This window comes from Balaenoptera acutorostrata, chromosome 2 (assembly GCF_949987535.1).
Source record: "Balaenoptera acutorostrata chromosome 2, mBalAcu1.1, whole genome shotgun sequence".
Lineage (NCBI taxonomy): Eukaryota > Metazoa > Chordata > Mammalia > Artiodactyla > Balaenopteridae > Balaenoptera > Balaenoptera acutorostrata.
The window spans coordinates 31,032,465-31,058,877 of NC_080065.1; the positions used below are offsets into that span (position 1 = coordinate 31,032,465).

The 26,413-nt window shown below is 40.7% G+C and overlaps 1 protein-coding gene across 4 annotated transcripts in view; it reads right to left on the bottom strand.

Annotated features, from left to right (window-relative positions):
• The window catches only part of ADAMTS12 (ADAM metallopeptidase with thrombospondin type 1 motif 12), a 394,047-nt gene that overhangs the window by 66,259 nt on the left and 301,375 nt on the right, over nt 1-26,413 (bottom strand). For all 4 annotated transcript variants that reach the window (XM_057540921.1, XM_057540922.1, XM_007192239.2 and 1 more), the window contains exons 17-18: nt 16,682-16,808; nt 8,696-8,906 (exon numbers count right to left, since the gene is read on the bottom strand). In XM_057540921.1, the coding sequence (XP_057396904.1) occupies nt 8,696-8,906; nt 16,682-16,808 (338 nt within the window). The remainder of the gene's footprint in view (nt 1-8,695; nt 8,907-16,681; nt 16,809-26,413) is intronic.

The window sequence follows — 26,413 nt, forward strand, 5'->3', positions numbered from 1 at the left end:
CAGATCCAGGACCTTTTATGAAATTTAAAGGTGGGTAGTTAACCAAAGGTGGGGAGATACCATTTCCAAAGAGTTAGGGAGTCCTGTAGCATGGCGCTGATACACACATGGACGCCGTGGCAGGACCCCTCCCTAGTGGTCCCTCCAGGCTCTGTAGGGCACAGGCAGCTAGACTGCCTTTGGGGGAAACCTAACAGGACAGTCATTTCTCAGGATTCATGGTAAAGACTATGTCATCAGTCTTAGCAGCTGCAAACCACACATAGTTGCTACATAACACTAAATTTCTTGATATTTTGAAAAAAATCCGTATTTTTACCAAACTGCTCCATTTTTAGCCTTCCTTTCCAATGACATTTTAAGTTATCCACCAAATACTGGTTCTTGAACATGGACTGTCCAGGAGTCTGTGCTGACTGTTTCGCATTCATCGGTCTTACATCTCTGACCCTAAAGTAGCTTTCTTGAAGATGGGGACTACATAATGTTTCCTGGATTTCAAAGGGCTTCACAGCCATTATTCTGTGTGATACCCTGTGAATATGAGCCCTGTGAGATTTATAGGGCTGTGAGATTTACAAGGCTGGAATTATTACAAGAGAGGAAGCTGACACCCAGGAACCTACTTGAAAGGCTCTAAGTCAGTGGCAGAGTAAGAATTAGATTAATTCCATGCCCCTCCCCACCGACCAAAAAAAAACCTAGCACAGCACAGTGGAAAGCAGTTTGTCTACTGAATTCACTTATTGACTTAACCAAACTTTTGATTTCTGAAAATTTACCCAAAGGCAGAAACTGTTTCTTATTCATAACTGAATTCCAGGATAGTTCTTGGGATACAATGATCACTTACTACATATTTATTACATGACTGTCTACTTGGAAAATAATCAGGAATGGGAAAATTCTTCTCCCTGTGAACTTATGCATTTTTCAGCTTGAACTTCTTGCCTTCTCAAGTCCTGTTTTCAATTTCCCCTGTATTGGAAAATAACTTCCCCCTTTATTTTGTTCCAATCCAGCATAATCACTCACTGATGTATGATAGCTCTGTTGAAATCAGCATCTTTGAAAAGCAGGAGAGACACGTGAGCACAGAAGACTGTGCAGCTCAGGGAATGTTCAGCTGCAGGTTTGGGGTCAACCAATAAAGCTGTGAGTTTAAGATGTCAACAAACACTCACATGCCCAGCTCTAAGACTGAACTTCCAAGTTCTGATATAATAATATTAATCTTTGGTGGGAACAGTGCTTCATGGACCAAGAAGTGCACACTTATTTCCAACCAAATGGAGACCACCAGCTAAAGCTCTCAGAGCCCAGCGGTGAGGAAATGGTTTCTTCCAGCACTTTCCACGACTCACTTCACTTTGGAGCCTGGGACAGGCAGGCTGGGGGTATTTATTTTCCTGGTTTACTACAGTATTTCTGCTCTTCTTATGTATGGAGACACTTGATGCTCCATCCATTTTAGTCATCCTGAGTCACTTCTCCGCTTGTTACATTCTGATCCCATCTCCTAGGGTTTTCAAATCTCCACTTTGTAAAAATGTATCAGTCTAACCAAATAATCCTCCATGTATGTCTGAACGTATTTCCACGATGGCAACCTCAGGTAGGCTCTGATCAAGAGGCGATTCATAAATGAGGACCTTGCTAGCACTAACGCCAACTATTCTCAAGCTGCAGCTGTACTCTGCTTTGGGTTTTCTTTCCAAGAAATGTCAGAGTAGACAAAGCTCATAGTAGGAAACTCTTTGATTTTTCTTTTCTTTCTTTTCATTCCCTTTTTTTGGTTTATTTTGATTTGCAATGTCCCTAACACCCACAGACTTTACTGTACAACTTTATAAGCATTTCTAAAAATCCAAAAATATATGGGTGTGTGCCCTCCACCCCACGTTGAACTATGAAGTAAAAGAGCTATAAAACCTGTAAGAAATAGCTTAAAGCCCTCAAGATGCCATTATTAACTCCATGCATGATGCAGGGACTAAGCCTCAGTGCTTCCTCATCTAGAAATTGAAAGTAATACTCACCTTTCCAGGCTGCTGTGAATATTATACAAGAAAACAACCTTAACATAGTACATAATATATAGAAGAAATTGGGAATTGGAAGCTATTATTATCACTGTTATAATATTGATCCTGATAATAACAATAGTAATAGTAATAACAAAGGGCATGGGGGTCCCCAATTTCTACTATCCTTGTGAAGCACAGACTGACACACGGACCTGTCTAAGGGCATGCTGTGAAGTAAGCAGGTGTCTGAGTAAAGCAGTTGTAGGCACAAGTCTAGAAGACACCTGTAAAGGCCCATATATCCCATGGGTTTATTGCTGGATTTTCCTTTAGATTCAGGTTTCCTAGGACTAATAGATGGATAAGTTTTTTATTTTTAATTTACAAATTACAAGTATTAAATAATCTTATTCACTGTGAACTTGTTCAGCCTAAAAGAATAAAGCAGGAGTAAATAATCACTATCTAGGTGGTTGCTTAATTAAAATACATTAGCTTTTGATCTTTCAAAACAGAAGATTATTCTAGAACAGAAATGCCAAAGTGGCAGCCTAAGGGCTACATGTGGCCCATTGGCATGTATTCTTTGGTCTGCTCAACCTCAAAACAAACAAGCAAACAAACAAAATACAAACACCAAATTAGCGGCCAACATTTAAAAATGAGCAGATGTCATATTAAAACTCCAGGTGTTTAGCTTCTCTTGAAAACGCAGATGATCTGTAACTATTGCCCCATTCCAAAATGGCAATTCAAAACTTCATGAATGGATACCTGGGTCTGGGAGAGTTTATATGTTTTCCAGCTACCATTTATCCCCATCTGCTTTCCTTACTCAGGAGACACGGAATCTTTCAAATAATAGATGGATGCCATTCCTTCACATTGGGGCATATTGTGCCCAGTGAGAGAGTCAGTGTTAACTATCTACCAAGTATATTGGGCCTAAAAACTCAGTTGCCTTTTCTCATAGTCACAGCAGAACAAGCAGTGTTGTTGTGCCTTCAGCCCATGCTTCTTCCAGTACATCTTCCAACTGTGTTTATCTCCTTAGAAGCTGTCAAACCCTTCAGATGAGATAAATGCAGGACACAAAGCCACACTTAGAACTCATCTCAACTGGTAGTTCCAGGATTCTCAAAACCAATTTCCGCTATGATTATCTTACGCCCTTACCTTATAATTTTGAACCCGGTACCAGGCAAATAGCTTGTCAATCTATTAATGTCCTCCCTGGGAGTTATCTTGCTCTCATTTGCCATCAGTCTTAGATTAAGGTCTCTGGGGGGAGCCCGCTGAGAAAGAGGTCTGCTGCTAAATTAGTCAACTCCACCCATCCGAGGTGCACTGTGCAGTGGAGGGGACCCCCAGTTAGCTCAGAGCTGTAGTGCTAAGAGAGAGTTTATTCAAAACCACAGTTGAGGTTTCTCAGAGAGCTTGGGCTAAAGGGATGAGCAGGGAAACAGCTAATGCTTTGGGCATAAAAACATTTAATGCATAGTCTCAGGAATTTATAAATGAATGATTGGACCTCATACTAAAACCATTTTGAAAGTAAGCTAAAACCCTTAGGTACCTGTTATTGGCTGAATTGTGTCCCCTCCAAACAAGATATACTTGAGTTCTAACTCCGGCTCACCCTCTTCACTCGTACGTCAGAATGTGGTCTTATTTGGAGATGGGGTCTTTACAGAGGTAATCAAGTTAAAATGAGGTCACTAGGTTGGGCCCTAATCCAAACGGACCATTGTCCTCATGGAAAGGATAAATTTGGATACAGAGACACACATATAGAGACAATGCCACGTGAAGATGAAAGCAGAGATGAAGGTGATGCATCTACAAGCCAAGAAACACCAAAGATTGTGAGCAAAGCACTGGGGGTTAGGAGAAAAGCATGGGAAAGATTTTCCCTCACAGCCCTCAGAAGGAGCAAACTCTGCCCACACCTTGATCTTGGACTTCTGGTTGCTGTGAATGAAAAATGTTGCCTGCCATATCAGTAAACAAAGGATGTTGCAGCTGTCAAGTCACTACAGTCGGCTGATGGTGAGCCCTGAGGGGACTCAGGATGGGGAAGAATAGGATCCTGGCTGGAGATAGCTAAGGTGAACATCAAAGGCATGCTTTCAATGAGCCTAGTCTCTTGCATCTTCCCGTACATAGAATAGTGCTAAATTCCTTAACTTGGGATATCTGGTTTTCTTTAATTAACGGTAATCTTTAGATGTTCCAACTACCTGGTCTTTGTCACAAAAACCCCTATATATGTCAATCCCAGTCTCCCAATTTATCCCTTCCCCTTTCCCCCTTGGTAACCATAAGTTTGTTTTCTACATCTGTGACTCTATTTCTGTTTTGTACAACATCGTAAATCAACTATACTCCAATAAAAATTAAAAAAAAAAACCAAAACCCTATATATCCTGGCTCGTCCCTTATCTCTTTGGAGCAGTCCCTCAGAGCTATCTGAGAGGCTGTGTCCCAGGCTTAATGCCTCAGTTTTGTCCACCAAATAAAACATAACTCTCGACTTTTAGGTTGTGCATTATTTTCAGTCAACATTACAAAAATGGTGAGACAATACATTTCTATTGTTTAAGACACCCAGTTTGTAGTACTTTGTTATGGCAGCCCTAGCAAACGAATACAGTACTCTAGATAATTAGAAACAAATCAGACATGATGCAGAGAATCAGCATGGTTCCAAATTGGTTTTCTGTGAGTAGCTGTTTCAGACAAGGGTGCTCACATGTGTTTTCCAGGAAACCTGGCAAAGCATGGGCTGCTGACATCTGGGAAGGACTGAGATGTTGGCACTTGCAGAGGTCCCATGCCAAAAGAGCAGGCGGTCGAGGCTAAAGCATCAGGTGTCCAGCCTCACAAGAGTGTCCTGGACCTTGAATGAATCTAGGGAATACTGAGGGTAAGCAACTCAGAGATGTCTCCTCACCTTCCATGCTCTGTCTCCCTTCAGTTTGCAGGAACTCCTATGGCCTTCACATGAATTTTGTTTGCCTGTTTGTTTTATTTTTCATTTAGCTATAGATAAGCCATTGGCACTTGCTGCAGTGCCTTCTGTTTGAAGAGCCAGGAGGGCTTGTTTGTGAAACATTTAATCTATCTGGTCACTTGTGCAAGCCAACACCTGAGTGAACAACTTTGCACTTACTACATTCTTAGTAGCTGGGCAAATTAATTGCTTTGTTCATTTGTTTGATTGTGTGCTTTGGTCAGGCACAAAAAGGGTGGATTAAAGATCTTTGCAGACCCTGGGCAGGTCTGCTTTAGGAGGTTCCACCCTACAGCCCATCAAATATATTTAAAAGCATCTCTAGTTTCAAGTGAAATATAATCTCCTTCTGTAAAAACAATTTGAAAGGCTTTTTATTCTTTTGCTTTTGAAAATAAATATTTGGTGAGGCCAACTCATTTAATTTATGAGTGGCTCTCATTTCTCAGCAATCATTACGCAGAGTCTGGAATTCCAGCAAAGTGAGAAAAGCCGATCTACAAATTGTTTCCAAACATAATACATTTTTTATGAATACTGAGAGCTGTCAAATTGTTACATTTTGCAGACTGCTGAGATGCTTTATGCCATAGCGTTCAGAGTAAAAGCGCTGTTGCCTGCCTTCAAACCCTAGTTTCATCACTTGGAGGCTGTGCGACCTTGGACAAGTTTCTAAATATCTCTAATGCCTCAGTTCCTTCACCCGTAAAATGGGGCTAATCAGGCCATTGTGAGATATTGTGCTAATACCTATAAAGGTGCTTAATATACATACTAAATGTTTGATAAATCTTTGCTTTTAATATGTAATTTAATATTGATTTCTGATTTTGCAGTGTCCTTTGCTTTCCTGGAACAATACATTAGTTGTTTTCTTTCCCCGCCACCCACCTCAGGTCTCAAACATTTTTGCAGGCTCATGAAAAACTTGCAGGCTCTAAGCCCTGTGCGTACAGCGCTCCCTGCCTAAAATGGCCCTGAGCTCAGGGAGGGAGTTAGATGAAAATGCAGGGGCCACCGATCAATTCTGTCAGGGGACTTGGGTGCCACTGACTGGACAAGACTTGCAAAATTAAGAGTAGCGTGGAAAACAGACCCTTGTCTTCTTGCCTGATAATAAAGTTTCTATTTAGTGAACGCTTACTGTTTGCTAGGCACTATGTGAGGGGCTCACATGGATTATCATCAAACCTTACAATAACTCCGTCTTTCTAAATGAGTAAAGGCTGGGAGAGGTTTAACACTAGCTCAGTTAGGGCTTGCCAGAGCTGGAAAACCTTGACAGGGAAGGGCAGCTCATGGATTTCCCTCTTCTGCTTTCCACCTCGGTCAGCCCAGGGAGGACAATTCTACAGGATTCTAGGAGCCTCACAGTTCTTGGGTCTTTTGACCCAGTTACATTATAGCTTTAGACTCATCCAGAGTGACCCAAATGGCCCAGTACAGACCAAGTGATCAGGTATTGCTGGAACACTACTTTTCATCAATTAATGTTGATCTCAAGACAAAATCCAGACCATAAATACTATGTGTAGCAAGAATCACTACTATATCATCTCTTAAAAAAGTATCCCAGCATAGAATGTCAAAGACATTCAGCATATTTCAGCAAAGCTCATTAGAGGGCTAATGTGTACAGACATTGGCAAGACAGCAAAGGGAAGAAAGGAAGACCCCATTCAATGAATATTTTGATGCTGATTTAACTAAAAGCACCTCTCCTGACGACATGTCTTGAATGAAGGCAGCGGCTCAGCCTCTCTGTGGACGCTGGAAACTGTATTCCATGTCTGCTGTCACTATACTATGCAGTGGCCTCTATTTGGAACAACAGACTTGCGTACCTGTCACATCGTGCCAACTTTTCAGGCCCTTGTTCTCCAGTTAGGCACATCATTTTGCTCCCCAGAAACACAAACACAATGAAAAGAATTCCTCAGCCAAATATGTAATTGCAGTCCTTGGAAAATACACGAAGATTCTGGCAATTAGTCAATTCTACATGACAAGAATTATTAACTGCTTTGGATGCAGCCAACGCACGTTTGGCAAACAGATTTAATGGACCAGTCACAAGACCCCATTCAGCCTTATTTTGACAACACTGTAATCTACGGCAATCGAGGTTGGCAGTGGACTAACAGGTCAGGCCAGCCACAGGCTGTGACTGTACCTTCCAGGAACAGCAGGGGGGACATTCTGGCCTATTACTGATGCGTGCACACGCATCAGTAACACGCCTGCATTAGGCTGTAGGTATGTTTTCTTTACGTGTATACCTTTGTCTTTTCTTTCTTGGGGTCCTAGCTCTCCCATTGGATAAGTTCTTACAACAAGGGGACCATATCTTTTTTATTTTCACCCAGGTGCTCCAGAGAATATTCTGTACAGAATTAGAAACTAAATAAACCTAAACTGTGACTATGAGCTAATGAAATAGTTTTAGAAATACGGTTATCAAAATGGCTGTATTCAAATGAGTGTTTTCTGTTTTCAAATAGTTATCTTCAGAAATGGAACCTTTGCTTATACAAAATTTTGAATTCTTCTTTAGATAATACTTTATAAGCTATGAAAAGCAATTGCATTTATTTATAATCAAGTATCACTTTAAACACAAAGGTCTTATCCAAATGGATCAGATTACTCCTGTGTCCATCAGACTTAATTCTAATCAACTGTCTGTGGCTTTCTCCCGAATCAAATATTCTCCATTTCTCTAAAGGTGAGTCTAAGAGGAATTCCTAAGACTCTGGTCAATGGTAGCATTATTGTGGAAACCATGTGGCTTCCCAAGGAAGCTCATAAGAAGTCAGCATCCATCGATCAATTCTGACCTGTTGGTTTTACAAAATCATTTATTTTCTAGTCATTCCTTAGGCAATTGACTGAAATATGCATAGGGAAGCAGAGCAAGGCCCCTGGAGACTCCAGCACCCTTGGAGAAGGCAGAGGTCTACTTCTACTACAGACTCTGGGAGCACAAGGCCTGATAGTTTCGGGTCCCATGGTGACCCAAAGAAAATTAAAGCCTGGGAGTCTTTCATGACCTCCTAGCCCATGAATTTCTAATTATATGCAGAGAATTAGATCAGATTAATCTTGGGGAAATGCAACACTATTTGAATTTATGTGGCTAATACTATTACATGTCCTAAACCTTGATCAGGATTGAATAGATGGATGATGTGAGGGGCTTCTCCAAGTGGCAAGTAAACTTACTGTCTATCATGCCAAGTAGAGTGACCCGCCTTTGGTTTTTTAGTATGAAGCACAACTACCAGTAAATGTTTGACAAACCACCTCTTGGGGTAGGTGGGGGAGCCCTGATTTGCTACCAATGGTTTAATAATGGGCCAGCAAAAATCCTGAGGATTTTTCAATTATCTGTCATGAGTCTGAGCGAGCAAGATCCAGCTCATCCCTGGCGGGTATTTGACCACTGGGCAGGCGAGAGGAAGATCCTGTGAGAACGGAAAACAAGCACGATAGGATACTGGGAGGTGGGAAACGCAGGAAGTAGGCCAGAGGTTATAAACGCTGGCCATTGTGCACTTCTACCCCGGGTCACTTTGGATTAGTTAGTGAAGAGGACTGGGTGGGGGGCTGACGAAGCATGAGTAACGCTGGCCTTCCCTTTGACCCCTGAGCTCACCTCACTCCAGTTGCCCACCGTCCAGTCCGATGGACACGAGATGTCTCTGTTGCAGGAGGTGAGGGTCCTGGGCTTCAGCAGGTGCCGGCAGTCGCGCGCCGGGAGCGCCTGTTCATCAGAGCCCACGGTCTGGATGCACAGCACTGTTCGCTTCTTCTCTCCGTGGGGCCCACATGTCGCCGAACATGCTTCCCACTCCCCTGCCCACCACCTGCAGACACACAGGGACACGTGAGAGAAGATCACCCGGAGGAGACGCACATTCAATTCAGCCACTGGCAAGAAACTAGGAGCAGACGCTCTGATTACAGAACTGGGAGGTCCCTGAAGATGCTCCAGCCCAGCAGAGGGAGCTCTGCGGACAGGGCCACGGCTAGCTTGTCCAATCACAGCTCCGGAAGCCAGCAGACTACTTGGCATAAGTAGATGCTAAGTAATGATGTCTGTAAATTGAAAAAAAGAAAAAAAAAATCCCTCTCTTTTCGGTCAAGAAAACTGAGGTCCAGTTTTCTGTTGTGCAATCTCAGGAAAGTTTAGGCCTTACTCTCCACATCTGTTAAATGGATGTAATGACACTGACTTTAGATGAGTGATGTGGATGAAACGAAACAGCAGTTTATGTACAGTGCATAGGACAGAGCCTGACATAATACAAACTCAATCATTTGTAATTATTGTTCTTTGGGCTTCTGCTTTTGACTAAAAGAATCCAATCAGAATCTTAGTCTCCTGGCTCCTAATTGAATGTTTTTCTATTTCAGTGTGAAGCAGGTACTTAAACACTTACTAATTTTCAATTATTTAGGAGATGATCAATCAGGGGCATGGCCTTCATTGCCACCCCTCCCCCATCTCCTTCAGTCTACTTGTTAATATTCTCACTGGTCCCTTTAATAAGAAAGGAGTAGAAAAACAAGAAACTTGTGAAATAATTTCGTTTTTTGTCAGCTGTTCTTGATAAGTTGAATAGTTGAAACTGTTGGCTAAATTAATATTCTTGATTCTCTATGGAAAAATGAAGATGTGTGCTCTTTTTCTACCTGTTATCATGGAAGATTGGCTCAAGATTCTAGGATGTGGGTCCAGTGGTTTCACAGAAGTTGCTTTTGAAAGTGGCAAGGAGCCCCCTTCGGAGCCCCCTCTTTTCTTCCTTCCCCATCATTGTGCAAATCTTCCTCAACACAAAATACAGAACAGGTGTCTTGACCCAGTGTGGTTTGGGTCCACCGTTGCTACAGACGTATGGTCTGCTTATTCATCCCTCTATGCAGGAATAAAATGGAATATTTGTTTTTCAAGGGAAAACAGTACAGCATGTGAATTCCTTCATTCCTGATTTTAAGGAAACCTTCTGACCTTGAGATAGTATTGAATTTTGAAGAAGCTTAAACTTTGTACTATTACTTATGTTTACAAAATATTGGATTTATTTAGGTAGAACTTCTTTGATTCTTATACTTTTAATCTCTGGTTAAAAATATCAGAAGAAAGCTCTTCCTCAAGTCTATTATAATCTTCAGTTAATAAGTAAGATTACTTATTTATTCTTTGGTGTTTAACATCTGGCCATCTGGTGTGGACAAAGAGCTAATATTGGAACCATATGATATGACACCAAATAAATGCCCACTCTATTATTCTAATTACTCTGTCCTACCTCTGACATTTCTAAGGGAGGCCAGACACACTATCGAATAGATCAAATGCCATTCTGGAAGGGCCTTAATGTGAGCTGACTGAAATACTAATTTATCTAGTTACTTGCTACGTACAAGGCTTTCTGCTATGTCACTGCAAAGTGATAACAGACTTCCTTGTTTCTCTTTCTGAAATTTCCTCCACAGTCTCCTGGGGACATCTTGCATATGTTTGTCCCTAGTTTAAAGTGAAACCCATCCTCTTTATTTCCCTGCAAACGTCTTCCAGGCCCAGGACTCAGGAGCTATTGCCAAATTGTTCTCTGTTGTCCATCTCATTGTTTTCAGTGTCTGCCATAATCACACCTCTTCTAGGAGATTTATAACAGAAGACTGTTTACATGCTCTGACTGATTGGTGAGAAGGACAATATAACACACAAAGAACTCAGCAGGACAAAAGGCCAAGCGCACCCATTTATTCACCCCCAATACGACAACCTTTCTGGTTTCATCAGCATAGAATCAACAACAACTTAATATGACTTTTTCCATTTTTGCCATTGATTTTTCTCTTGCCAAGAAGTCCATGACACCTGTCAAACCTCACGTACAATTGGATAATTGATCATGCATTGTCTTGGATTGTTTGTTAGTCCCTACAATTAGTCAATCTTATCATTCCAGTTACTTTGTAAAAGTCCTAAGGACTGGGTCTCTATCAGTGATTCTCACTGTATCATCACCTGGAGAGCTTTAAAAAAGTTATCAGTGTTCAGGCCCCATTGTTATATTGGATGGCCAGAATCTCTTGGGCATAGGGCCAAGGTATCAGTGTTTTTTAAGAGTTCTTCGATGACTTTCATATGAAGTCAGGATTAGAAACCACTGGTGTTATGATACCAAATAAATGGATTTGATTATTTATCTTTAAATTTTCCTACCAAAAAAAATGGACACTGTGGTTTTAGTATGAATTACGTATAAAACAGAACTCTGTGTGTGTGTGTGTGTGTGTGTGTGTGTGTGTTTCGAGACCCTCAAAGAACCTGTAGTTACCCTGGAAAAGTTTACTATAGTTTGGAAATCAAGTACAAAGATCTGTATCTTCTACCCACACCCATACCAGTACTTGCTCAGGAAGCTCTGACTACCAATAAACCAATAAGTTACAAAAATTAACTCTTTCTAACCCTCATTGCTCAGAAAACTGAAAGTCCTAATCTGAATTTGTTAAACTCTTGCTCAGAATAGTAATTTCCTTAAAAATATCAATTTTTATAATTACTATCTTTGTACTAATCTTTTCCCTAATAGCATTTATGTACATCCCAAAATCCAATTCAATTGGCATTCCACATTCCAACATAACAATCTTTATTACAATATAGGCACTATTGCTTCCTTGATCTTTATACACAGTGTATCCACATTCTCACCGTATCCTGTTCATTCCACCTCATTTTCTCTAGCTTGCTTGTTGTCTCCCATGCACACCATGCTCATTCCTCTCCCACCTCTCATGGACTTTTCCCAGTCTCAGTGACCCCATTCCCTTCATTTAGATGGGTGGTTCTCAACCAATGGAGATTCCCACAGCCACCTCCCCAGGGGACATTTGGGAATGTCTGAAGACATTTTTGGTTGTCACAGAAGAGGGTGGAGGTGTGCTCTTGGCATCTAGTGGGCAGAGAACAGGGATGCTGCAAAATATCCTACAATGCACAGGACACCCCCACGGCAAATAATTATCCAGCCCAGAGTGGCTCTAGTGCTGAGGCTGGGAAACCTGGGTTTAAATCATGAGCCATTCTTTTGGCATTGAAACCTACATGCAGCTGCCAGGGTGGAAAGAGTTTACGGAGTTGGAGTTTATGGAGCATTTTGATATGCTGGGCACCATCACAGCTGTAGGCTAGCAGAGCTTTACTTTGCGGTAAACCAAAGTTCAGAGAGAGGTCCATATAAAGAAGAGACTCAAGTGACCTCTTTCTGGAGTCAGATACACTTTCAATACCAAACAATTTCTTTCTTGACAGGCTATTCCATCCTGGAGTGTGCTGCACAAGACTTTCATTCTGAAAGCCATTGACCATATAACACATATTTCTTTATATATATATATGTATATATATTTTTTAATTTTTTAATTTTAATTTTTTGGCTATGTTGGCTCTTTGCTGCTGTGTGTGGGCTTTCTCTAGTTGCAGGGAGCAGGGGCTACTCTTCGCTGCAGTGCGTGGGCTTCTCATTGCCATGGCTTCTCTTATTGCGGAGCCTGGGCTCTAGGCGCGCAGGCTTCAGTAGTTGCAGCACGCGGGCTTGGTAGTTGTGGCACGCGGACCCCACTAGTTGCGGTGTGCGGGCTCTAGGGAGTGCAGGCTTCAGTAGTTGTGGCGCATGGGCTCAGTAGTTGTGGCTCACGGGCTCCGCAGCATGTGGGATCTTCCTGGACCAGGGATCGAACCCGTGTGCCCTGCACTGGCAGGCGGATTCTTAACCACTGCACCACCAGGGAAGTTTCCAACACATATTTCTTATGTTTAGATTACCAGAAGCTTTTATTAAATCTTTAAAATCTGTCTTAAGTACCCATTTGGGAAAGAACACAGAATGTCCAAATTGGATGTAGAGACAAATTATTACTGAAGGACAATAAACCAGAAATAAAAGATTAAATCTTACACATGAAATCATTTTAGGAGGAGGAAATGACAGCTCTGAATGATGGGTATGAACTTCTCAGATAGCATGAAAATTAGGTGATAGAGGAAGATATTGCAACTTGAAATTCATATCCAAGGAAACTACTGGACTAAGCTTTCAAAAACAAATAATATTAACACAGCCATTGACATTTATTATTTATTCTTTAAAAAAGCAAATTAACTTAATTTCCTTTCTTTAATCCCCTTGTGAGTTTGCAGGCATGATTTAGCTTTGAAGTTAGAACTTTCTGCTTGTTTATAACATTTTCATTGTGTTTTAATGTGTGAGAAATATTGGGAATCTGATTTTACCAAAAGCTGTTCATCCTGAGATCCTGGGCAGCAACATGGTGTACTAGCACCAGCATAGAATTCTCAGTAGACCAATCTAGGTTCAAATCTAGACTCTACCACTTATTGCTAAGTGACTTGGGAAAATTTTTGTGAAGACTTTAGTGTCCTCATCTGTACAATGACATAAAAGTATCTACCAATCAGGATTGCTAACATGAATAAATTGTTTGGTAATATGGAAAGGGCTTGAAACAGAATGGGTTCTCAATCCAGAAATCACACTCCTTGGTATTTACCCAAAGGAGCTGAAAACTTTTTGTTCACACAGAAACCTGCATATGGATGTTTACAGTAGCTTTACTCATAATTGCCAAAGCTTGGAAGCAACCAAGATGTCCTTCAGAAAGTGAATGGATATTCCATCCAGACAATGGAATATTATTCACACTAAAAAGCAATGAGCTATCAAGCCATCAAAAGACACGGCGAAACCTTAAATGCATATTACTCAGTGAAAGAAGACAATTTGAAAGGTTATGTACTGTATGATTCCCACTATATGGCATTCTGGAAAAGGTAAAACTATGGAGACAGTAAAAAGATCAGTGGTTGCCAAAGGAGGGAAGTAGAGATGAATAGGCAAAGCACAGAGGATTTTTAGGTAGTGAAAATACTCTGTATGATAACATAATGATGGGTACATGTCATTATATATTTGTCAAAACCCATAGAATGTACAACACCAACAGTGAGAACCCTATGGTAAACTATAGACTTTGGGTAATTATGATATGTCAATGTAGGTTCATCAATAAAAAAGTAAATAAATAAAGCAAAAGAAAAAAGTAAAAATAGTGGGTTCTTAAAAATTGTTAGTTACCTCTCTACCACCTGGGAATACTAACCACCTCTACCCCCTGACTTTATCATGAATCTTTTGGGAAGCTGAAATGCAATCATAAATAAGAAGGACTTCTGTAAATTAACCATTATGTTGGAATATTTCATGGCATTCTATTTAGCTTATCATATGCTACTTCAAAATGCATTTTCAGAAATTGTACCTGTTATGTGCTGTATTTACTTAACATTTTCAGGAGTCAAATATCTCTAACTAAGTTAGAGAGCCTTATCTATTTCAACAAAAATGAACTGCATAAGAGAAGCACCATAGGTGAATTTGCCAGTTGTTATTTTGATAAAGATTTAGTCCAGATGCATTAAATAAATACAGATTCAGGGAAAAGAACACATATACAATACTAGGACAAATAAATATTAAAAATGAAATTTCAATAAAATTAGCTAGCTGGGGTCAAGTACAGGTACCATAAATTTTAAACATAAATGTATGTATGTATGCATGTAATTTTGTGTGTGTGTGGTGTGTGTATCACATTCAGTATAAAAAAAAAAAAAACAAGGGCATACATTTTACTTTCCAGTTTAAGAAAACCACTACTGGGGGACTTCCTTGGTGGTCCAGTGGTTGAGAATCTGCCTGCCAATGCAGGGGACACGGGTTCAATCCCTAGTCCAGGAAGATCCCACATGCCACAGAGCAACTAAGCCCGTGTGCCACAACTACTAAGCCTATGCTCTGAAGCCCACGAGCCACAACTACTGAGCCCACGTGCCACAACTACTGAAGCCCACTTGCCTAGAGCCCGTGCTCTGCAGCAAGGGAAGCCACTGCAATGAGAAGCCTGCGCACTGCAACGAAGAGTAGCCCTGGCTCACCGCAAGTAGAGAAAGCCCACGCACAGCAATGAAGACCCAACGCAGCCAAAACTAAAAAATAATAATAATAATAAAAATAAATTAATTACAAAGTTAAAAAAAACACAACACCACTATTGGGATCATTAATATCCCTCTCTGAAGGCTGTGCCTTTAGCCTGAGGTCTGAACTGGGTAAATTCAGGCTTGATCTGCTAATTTGATTAGATAAGGCTAGCGATAAGAAACGTTCCTCTTTCCTGGCTCCTTCTTCCCTAAGAAGGATTTATAGAAACTGCGATTACATACACAACCTAGAGGGGCCAAATCCCATGCTCAAGTCCCTAGTTCTTCCCAGCAAGAGAGTTACAGGGAAGAGCGGCAGCGAGGTGAGGGGACAGCAGCACCCCTGTCCTGCCTCAGTGGAGGTGGGTCCAGCTCTGGACCTCACAGCCCCCTGTGTACCTGGAAGAAACCACAGAACTGGATAGAGAATCAACCTGACTGAGATGAGAACTCCCTGGCGTCTGGGACCTCGCGTTCGAGCCTGTAAGAGACTGACACTGTTTGCCTTAACTGACTTGTCTAGACTCTTCTTTTTGACCTAGTTCTCTGGCATTTATCCCATTCTTCCAGCTCTTCTTTAGAATTCAGCCTGTCACTTGGTAGATTGATTATGCCAACTAGCTCCCTCCTGTTAAACTAAACTCTTCTTAATATGTCTTCTTGGGACTGGAATGAATGCCTGATGGAATCTGCAAGCGAACTACATCCCTGTTTAAGGACAAGAGAGAATGAAGACACTCCCCAGAATTAATTCTTTCCTTTCCTCTCTCTTTTTTTTTCTCTCTCTCTCTCTCTCTCTTTCTTCCTCTCCCCCACCCCTCTTTCTCTCTCTTTCTAACAAAAGCCCCTCATAATAACATCCCAGCTACCTTCTACAATCTTGAACCAATACGATTAGGAGCAAGTGAATACCTGTATAACATTGGTTCTCAACCAAGGGTGATTGTGCCCCCAGGAGACATTTAGCAAACAATGTTTGGAGACATTTATGGTTGTCACAACCTGGATGGGGAAGATGGAATGCTACAAACATCTAAATAGACGCAGGCCAGGGATGTTGCTAAACATTCTGCAATGCACAGGACAGCCCCCTACAAGAAAGAATTATCCAGCCCCAAATGCAGCAGTGCTGAGTTGGAGAAAGCCTGGTCTGTAAGTCCACTCTTTCAGGCAGGGATCTGAAGATGTCAGCATGTAATCTGGAAGCTTCTGTTGCACTGGTTGGTAAATGCTCTTGGAAAAGCCAAGCCCAATTAGCTAAAGAATTTTTGGATGATTTACATACCATTCTCTTTAACAGCGCTTTGGGACTTAAGTCTTACCAAATAATTAAACACAGATCACACAAGCTTTGTAAGAAATACTGCTCTCTGGGGAGAAAATGTCCCCTTCACAGCTTGTCACAGTTTCCAACAGCATAGCCACAGAAACCTGTGACAGCTTTCCTGTATTTATTCTAATAACAAAGCCACACAGCCCTCTTGCAGCACCGAGCCCTGGATTACTGTTAAACCAGCCACCACTGTAGGCACACACAGATCTCCAGCTGTTACGGACACTTACCTGGGTGGACAATCCTTTTCATGGCACTTCTTCTGTCTCCCATTGGGTTGTGTTTCTGGGTCACAGAACGTAGCTTTCACCATCCCGCGACCCTTCTTCACGCAATGGGCAGTCTGGCGGCGTATACCTGCGGGTCGGGAAGAACGGTTCACATATATTAAATCCCGAGCCTACATTCTCAGTGTCAGGTGAGGCCCCTGGTCATGCCTACAGCTGATGGGAAGGCTGTCCATAAAGTATTTGGTTTTAACGTAGGGATGAGGAATGGGGACCTGTTATTCTCTCTGCTCATGCTGCAGAAGGCAATGGGTGGAAAAGATCTTGCTTAGGAAGGACCACGGATAATATAGGCAGATTAATATATAGTCTAATATAAAGATTACAATCTAGCTTTGGAGACAAGACTAACATACATATGCCAAAAAAAAAAAAAAACCTGAAGAAAAAGCAAGGTGAGATTTATATAATGAAAGCAGATACCATCACCAGTTGTTATAACACAATCATACATTATTATTTTAATGAAGGAATGGAGGAGTTGGGCGCTTTATATTAGTTGGAGTTCATAAACTCTGAAAGACAGGAATAAAATTCAAAATAATGTTGTGAAGTTTGAGAGGTTATGTTTTTTAAAGTAGAGGGTTTTGATAGCAGGGATTGATACTACTGCTGCTTTCTGAAATCGGGCTGGTAAGTAAGTAAGTAAGAGAAGCACACGGGAATGGCCAGGTCCACAGGCAAACAAAGCACGTGTGTGGGCTGGATTTGACTTTGGATATATAACAATAGTTAACACATGTGGTACTTGCCTTGCCCAGGGCACTATTTGAAATTGTATATGTGTATGTGTATGTGTGTGTGTGACTACCTATATATGCCCCAGACAAATATATATACATATATAAGTGTGTGTGTGTGTGTATAATGTAGTACTTAGTATCCATCATGATATATAATGACTGAAACCTCACAACAATTCAATGAAGTCAACACTATCATTACTGCTATTAGACAGAGGAGGAAACGGAGGCACAGTGAAGTCACATAGGTTGAGAAGGGAAAAGAAAGGATCACTGGCTTTGCTAGCAGCTAGGACATCATTAGCAAGAGAACGCAGAGGAGTGGCCAGGACCTCACGGACTAAGAGGTAAAGGGCAGTGAGAAAGAGAGTCATCAGCTCTCCCGAGAGGGCTAATGCTTTTTTCCATGTGAAACGTGAAAGGCTGGGTGAGAAGACTGAAGACGGAGGCCCCGGGGATGGTGCCATCAGTCTGCACGGAGCGGGGCACCCTGAGCTCTCAGGGCATCCAGGCCTCGAGTGGGCTCACTGGTGAAGCCCAGAATTGGAAAGGCCACGACTGCACCAGTAAGCTAGTCACCTCCTCACTTCAGCGCCAATGACCTGGAGGGGCTTCCCCACAACCACAAGGCTGGCGGGACCCGAACTGGGGCAGCTCCCCTACCACCTACCACCTCACACTCCCTCACGTGGACTCCTCCAGTCTCCCGGGCTGGCTCGCATACTCAGATGCCAGAGATTGCATCTCGCCATTTAAAAATGTCAGAGGGAGTTGCGGAACAGTAAGTGAAGCCTTTAAAATGAATCAACGATATTTTATTGTTAAATCAATGCTATTTTATTCTTTTAAAGAGATAGGTAACCTTTCAACCACTCAGGCTTTCTCAACTGATAGACTACGTGTTCTTTTTCTTTTGTCATATAAATAAAGTACTACGAACAGCTGGAAGCAACATTATGAAAGAAACTTTCATGGCACAGTGAGTGAGTCATTGTCTGGAAAGACACGAACACCAAGTCTTAGACAATATGAGTGGAGTGGAGACCGAAATGGTGGAAGCCAGGAAAGCTGACATGTATCTGCCATCATAGAAGAGAAAAAAGAAAAAGCTTAGCTTTTAGAAGTTTCATTAAAACTTTGGGTACTTTGGCAAATTCTTGATGTCAAAAATAAAAGGCAACTGTCAGGTGACTCTCAGAGGTTGGAAACATCCCCAAAAAGCCTTGTTTCTGCGCATGAATAGCAAAGATAAGCACGCTCAGGGCTTGACTCCAGAAGTAGTAGGAGGGCACAGAACATTATAAAAAGTCTCCGCCAGGAAGTTAATAACATTTCATGGGCCAATCTGCTGGACCAGCAGCCAGATGAACAGATGGATGGGCCAGGCAGATACTGCCAAGTGCATGGAGGAAAATTAATAACAACGTGTCAGGGTTTTTCTGTTGGAATTAACGGTCGTGGTGACCACTAATCTTCTATTCTTCTAGCTCTTGAGTTCTCACTTGACAGATACAAAGCTAAGCCCAAGCCCTCCAATGAGGGGCTCCAGCTCAGAAGTTTGATTTCTCCCATGTTATAGGAACACAATACCTGGCCAGGTGCTTCTGCCTCTACTTTGATGCTTGTGTGTTCATTTGGTAAAATTTAATCTATAATTTCATTCCTTATCAAATTCTGGTTAAATAAATAAAACAAATAAATAAAATCCAAGGGTCCTGGGTTCTAGTCTCTACTTTTCCTTCTACCCATCACTTGGATAACTGCAGGAAAATGAGAATAATGACATTCAGACTGTTTAAGGGCAGGATGCTGAGTTAGTTGATTTCTGGGAGTGTCTTCCACATTTAAAAATCTATAATCCATGACGGGAAGATAAAGTTTAATCATTGAAAACATTGGCTAATAAGAGGATTGTGGTTAATGTAGTTTTACTATTAACTTGGAAAATAGTTTGTTGCAACTGTTGTCAGAAAGTTTCAAAATTATTAGTTCATATTGCCTTAGTAAATGGGAATATGACAAGTTGTATTTTCCAAAGATGGCTGCAACAATAATCTCTCATCTGGCATGTTCTTCTACAACGTGACCATGATATCACTCCATCTCGACACGGAGTCTAGTTACCCTGGCCTGGGACTGAATGCAGAAACGAAGTTGTGTGAGTTCAGAGGCTAGGTCATAAAAGACCATGTAGCTTCTATCCGATTCTTTTGGATCTGTCACTCTCAGGAGCCTCTGCTGCCATGGGGTAAGAAGCCTACACCCTTGGAGAGGCCAGGTGTAGGTGCTCCAGTTGACAGTCCCCGATGAGCCATCCAGCCCAGGTGTCAGTCATCTGAGCACAGAAGCCTACAGATGACTCCAGCTCCCAGGCATCTGAGTCGTTCTTAGCCATCTAGGTCTTCCTAGGTGAGGTGCAAAACACTGCGAAGCTAAGACACACCATCTCCACTGCATCCTGTCTAAATTTCTGACCGGGAGCATAGTAAAATGATGGTTGTGTTACTATACTAAATTTAGGTTGATATGTTATGTAGCAGTAGTAAGTGGAACAGTACTCAGTAAATGCTAGCTTTCTTCCTTTCTCAAGTCAAGACCCAGAGCTACCATCCAGCTTGGCTTGCTAGGATACTAGCCACTACTGATTTTATTGACTTTTCATTTCATCCTCTCCTGTGTTACACTTTTTCTGTTTCCACTCCAGATCCCTTCTGCAGCTGCTCGGAACCCTGGGAAGCTGATGCTATAGATTGCTGTGGCTTCCAGTTGGGTTCGGGGAATGGAGGCGCTGTCTCTTAGGATAACTGCTCCTTCTTTTACTTCTTCAGGCCTAGGATGGTAGCCTTGTTCTCCCAATCCTCTACTATTAATGGGCAGAGGTAATGAATCATCTTTCTTGGTTTCCCTAAGTCCTACCCACACCTTTGAAAGTAGTCAAGGTATTCCGTTTGGGTGTGCAGGGCACCCTGACTGATAAGGTCTCCTTTGCAGTAAAAAAAAATCAAACCTTCAATCTTGAGTGACATAGTCATTAATTAACTCTGTAAACCAACTGCTGGAATAACAGAATATTTCTCTGACATAGGATATTGTAATACCTCTTGTGGAGGGGGTTAGAATGAGGTCATCCTATTAAGAGCAGTAATCATGATGTAACACTGCAAATGCAGAAAGTAGAAGAGCTTAAGGTTGAATCTGTATGACCTTGACATTTCCCTGGAATTCAAAAAAGACAAACGATATTGGCTTTTAATCTGGCTTTGCCTTTGGCCCCTTTCTTTTACACATTGAACACAGCCCCCAAAGAAATTCTAGTTAATTAAGGATGCCAATCAATATATTGGCCCAGAACTAAGTTAGCTGCTTATCTAGAAGTATTTACTTGAAAAGGGCATTAAGTGGAAGTCAATCACATTCTAAAATATATGACAATCAAATTCAAAATGTTATTTATAGAGGATTCTGAGTTGCTTTCTCCACATAGCAATGAGAGTGTCACCATGCAGCTGTAAATATTTGGTAAATCTTATTAGATATTAGCAGTGGTAGATCAGTTAAGACCTTTTACTTTTTAAGAATTATCTTCAGGAATTAATCACCAATGCCTAAGAATTTAATCAACCATGCCTGTGTAGTGAAGCCACCACGAAAATCCAAAAGGAGGGGTTTCAGAGAGCTTCCAGGTTGGTGAAGCAGAATGCCTCCACGTGCCACCGTGCTGGGCTCCAAACTCCAAGAGGATTGAAGTTTCTTTGTTCTCGACCTAACGCTATGAATCTCTTCATCTGGCTGTTGGTACCTGTGCTTTAAAATCCTCGGTAATAAACCACTCATCTGCTGCGTGGCTAACAGGGTCTTGGTCCTCTGGCCGGGTGTCAGGCCTGTTCCTCTGAGGTGGCAGAGCCAAGTTCAGGACACTGGTCCACCAGAGACCTCCCAGCTCCACATAGTATCAAATGGCGAAAGCTCTCCCAGAGATCTCCATCTCAGTGCTAAGACCTAGTTCCACTCAACAACAAGCAAGCTACAGTGCTAGACACCCTATGCCAAACAACTAGCAAGACAGGAACACAACACCACCCATTAGCAGAGAGGCTGCCTAAAATCATAATATGGTCACAGACACCCCAAAACACACCAACAGATGCAGTCCTGCCCACCAGAAATACAAGACCCAGCCTCATCCACCAGAACACAGGCACTAGTCCCCTCCACCGGGAAGCCTACACAACCCACTGAACCAACCTTTGCCACTGGGGGCAGACACCAAAAACAATGGGAAGTACGAACATGTAGCCTGTGAAAAGGAGACCCCAAACACAGTAAGTCAGGCAAAATGAGAAGACAGAGAAACACACAGCAGATGAAGGAGCAAGGTAAAAACCCACCAGACCAAACAAAAGAAGAGGAAATAGGCAGACTACCTGAAAAAGAATTCAGAATAATGATAGTAAAGATGATCCAAAATCTTGGAAATAGAATGGAGAAAATACAAGAAATGCTTAACAAGGACCCAGAAAAAATAAAGAGCAAACAAACAGTGATGAACAACACAATAAATGAAATTAAAAATTCTCTAGAAGGAATCAAGAGCAGAATAACTGAGGCAGAAGAACGGATAAGTGACCTGGAAGATAAAATAGTGGAAATAACTACTGCAGAGCAGAATAAAGAAAAAAGAATGAAAAGAATTGAGGACAGTCTTTGAGACCTCTGGGACAACATTAAATGCACTAACATTTGAATTATAGGGGTCCCAGAAGAAGAAGAGAAAAAGAAAGGGACTGAGAAAATATGTGAAGAGATCATAGTTGAAAACTTCCCTAATATGGGAAAGAAAATAGTCAATCAAGTCCAGGAAGCACAGAGAGTCCATACAGGACAAATCCAAGGAGAAACATGCCAAGACACATATTAATCAAACTATCAAATATTAAATACAAAGAAAAAATATTAAAATTAGCAAGGGAAAAACAACAAATAACATACAAGGGAATCCCCATAAGGTTAACAGCTGATCTTTTAGCAGAAACTCTGCAAGCCAGAAGAGAGTGGCAAGACATATTTAAAGTGATGAAAGGGAAAAACCTACAACCAAGATTACTCTACCCAGCAAGGATCTCACTCAGATTTGACGGAGAAATTGGAACCTTTACATACAAGCAAAAGCTAAGAGAATTCAGCACCGCCAAACCAGCTGTATAACAAATGCTAAAGGAACTTCTTTAGGCAGGAAACACAACAGAAGGAAAAGAACTATAATAACAAACCCAAAACAATTAAGAAAATTGTAACAGGAACATACATATCAATAATTACCTTAAATGTAAATGGATTAAATGCTCCAAACAAATATAGACTGGCTGAATGGATGCAAAAACAAGACCCGTATATATGCTGTCTACAAGAGACCCACTTCAGACCTAGGGACACATACAGACTGAAAGTGAGGGGATGGAAAAAGATATTCCATGCAAATGGAAATCAAAAGAAAGCTGGAGTAGCAATTCTCATATCAGACAAAATAGACTTTAAATAAAGACTATTATAAGAGACAAACAAGGACACTACAAAATGTTCAAGGGATCAATTCAAGAAAAAGATATAACAATTGTAAATATTTATGCACCTAACATAGGAGCACCTGAATACATAAGGCAAATGCTAACAGCTATAAAAGGGGAAATCGACAGTAACACAATAATAGTGGGGGACTTTAACACCCCACTTACACCAATGGACAGATCATCCAAAATGAAAATAAATAGGAAACACAAGCTTTAAATGATACATTAAACAAGATGGACTTAATTGATATTTATAGGACATTCCACCCAAAAACAATCGAATACACTTTCTTCTCAAGTGCTCATGGAACATTCTCCAGGATAGATCATACCTTGGGTCACAAATCAAGCCTTGGTAAATTTAAGAAAACTGAAATTGTATCAAGTATCTTTTCCAAGCACAATGCTATGAGACTAGATATCAATTACAGGAAAAAAATCTGTAAAAAATACAAACACATGGAGGCTAAACAACACACTACTTAATAACCAAAAGATCACTGAAGAAATCAAAGAGGAAAACAAAAAATACCTAGAAACAAATGACAATGAAAACACGACGACCCAAAACCTATGGGATGCAGCAAAAGCAGTTCTAAGAGGGAAGTTTACAGCAATACAATCCTACCTCAAGAAACAAGAAACATCTCAAATAAACAACCTAACCTTACACCTAGAGCAATTAGAGAAAGAAGAACAAAAAAACCCCCAAAGTTAGCAGAAGGAAAGAAAACATAAAGATCAGATCAGAAATAAATGAAAAAGAAATGAAGGAAACAATAGCAAAGATCAATAAAACTAAAAGCTGGTTCTCTGAGAAGTTAAACAAAATTGATAAACCATTAGCCAGAGTCATCAAGAGAAAAAGGGAGAAGACTCAAATCAATAGAAGTAGACATGAAAAAGGCGAGGTAACAACTGACACTGCAGAAATACAAAGGCTCATGAGAGATTACTACAAGCAACTCTATGCCAATAAAATGGACAACCTGGAAGAAATGGACAAATTCTTAGAAAAGCACAACCTTCTGAGACTGAACCAGGAAGAAATAGAAAATATAAACAGACCAGTCACAAGCACTGAAATTGAGACTGTGATTAAGAATCTTCCAACAAACAAAAGGCCAGGACCAGATGGCTTCACAGGCACATTCTATCAAACATTTAGAGAAGAGCTAACACCTATCCTTCTCAAACTCTTCCAAAATATAGCAGAGGGAGGAACACTCCCAAACTCATTCTATGAGGCCACCATCACCCCGATAACAAAACCAGACAAAGATGTCACAAGAAAGAAAACTACAGGTCAATATCGCTGATGAACATAGATGCAAAAATCCCCAATAAAATACCAGAAACAGAATCCAACAGCACATTAAAAGGATCATACACCATGATCAAGTTGGGTTTATCCCATGAATGCAAAGATTCTTCAATATACGCACATCAATCAATGTGATAAACCATATTAACAAATTGAAGGAGAAAAACCATATGATCATCTCAGTAGATGCAGAAAAAGCTTTCAACAAAATTCAACACCCATTTATGCTAAATACCCTCCAGAAAGTAGGCATAGAGGGAACTTACCTAAACACAATAAAGGCCATATATGACAAATCCACAGCCAACATCATTCTCAATGGTGAAAAACTGAAACCATTTCCTCTAAGATCAGGAAGAAGACAAGGTTGTCCACTCTCACCACGATTATTCAACATAGCTTTGGAAGTTTTAGCCACAGCAATCAGAGAAGAAAAAGAAATAAATGGAATCCAAATCACAAAAGAAGAAGTAAAGCTGTCACTGTTTGCAGATAACATGATACTATACATAGAAAATCCTAAAGATGCTACTAGAAAACTACTAGAGCTAATCAATGAATTTGGTAAAGTAGCAGGATACAAAATTAATGCACAGAAATCTCTTGCATTCCTATACACTACTGATGAAAAATCTGAAAGAGAAATTAGGGAATCACTTATTTTACCACTGCAACAAAAAGAATAAAATACCTAGGAATAAACCTACCTAAGGAGACAAAAGACCTCTATGCAGAAAATTATAAGACACTGATGAAAGAAATTAAAGATGATACAAACAGATGGAGAGATATACCATGTTCTTGGATTGGAAGAATCAACATTGTGAAAATGACTATACTACCCAAAGCAATCTATGGATTCAATGCAATCCTTATCAAACGACCACTGGCATTTTTCACAGAACTATAACAAAAAATTTCACAATTTCTATGGAGACACAAAAGACCGCTAATAGCAAAGCAATCTTGAGAAAGAAAAACGGAGCTGGAGGAATCAGGCTCCCAGACTTCAGACTATACTACAAAGCTACAGTAATCAAGATAGTATGGTACTGGCACAAAAACAGAGATATAGATCAGTGGAACAGGATAGAAAGCCCAGAGATAAACCCACACACATATGGTCACCTCATTTTTTATAAAGGAGGCAAGAATATACAATGGAGAAAAGACGGCCTCTTCAATAAGTGGTGCTGCGAAAACTGGACAGCTACATGTAAAAGAATGAAATTAGAACACTCCCTAACACCATACACAAAAATAAACTCCAAATGGATTAAAGACCTAAATGAAGGCCAGACACTATCAAACTCTTAGAGGAAAACATAGGCAGAACACTCTAAGACATAAATCACAGCAAGTTCCTTTTTGACCCACCTCTTAGAGAAATGGAAATAAAAACAAAAATAAACAAATGGGACCTAATAAAACTTAAAAGCTTTTGCACAGCAAAGGAAACCATAAAGAAGACAAAAAGACAGCCCTCAGAATGGGAGAAAATATTTGCAAATGTAGCAACTGACAAAGGATTAATCTCCAAAATTTACAAGCAGCTCATGCAGCTCAATATTAAAAAAAACAAACAACCCAATCCAAAAATGGGCAGAAGGCCTAAATACACATTTCTCCAAAGAAGATATACAGATCGCCAACAAACACATGAAAGGATGTTCAACATCACTAATCATTAGAGTAATGCAAATCAAAACTACAATGAGGTACCACCTCACACCAGTCAGAATGGCCATCATCAAAAAATCTACAAACAATAAATGCTGGAGAGGGTGTGGAGAAAAGGGAACCCTCTTGCACTGTTGGTGGGAATGTAAATTGATACAGCCACTATGGAGAACAGTATGGACGTTCCTTAAAAAACTAAAAATAGAACTGCCATACGACCCAGCAATCCCACTACTGGGCATATATCCTGAGAAAACCATAATTCAAAGAGTCATGTACCACAATGTTCACTGCTGTTCTATTTACAATAGCCAGGACATGGAAGCAACCTAAGTGTCCATCAACAGATGAATGGATAAAG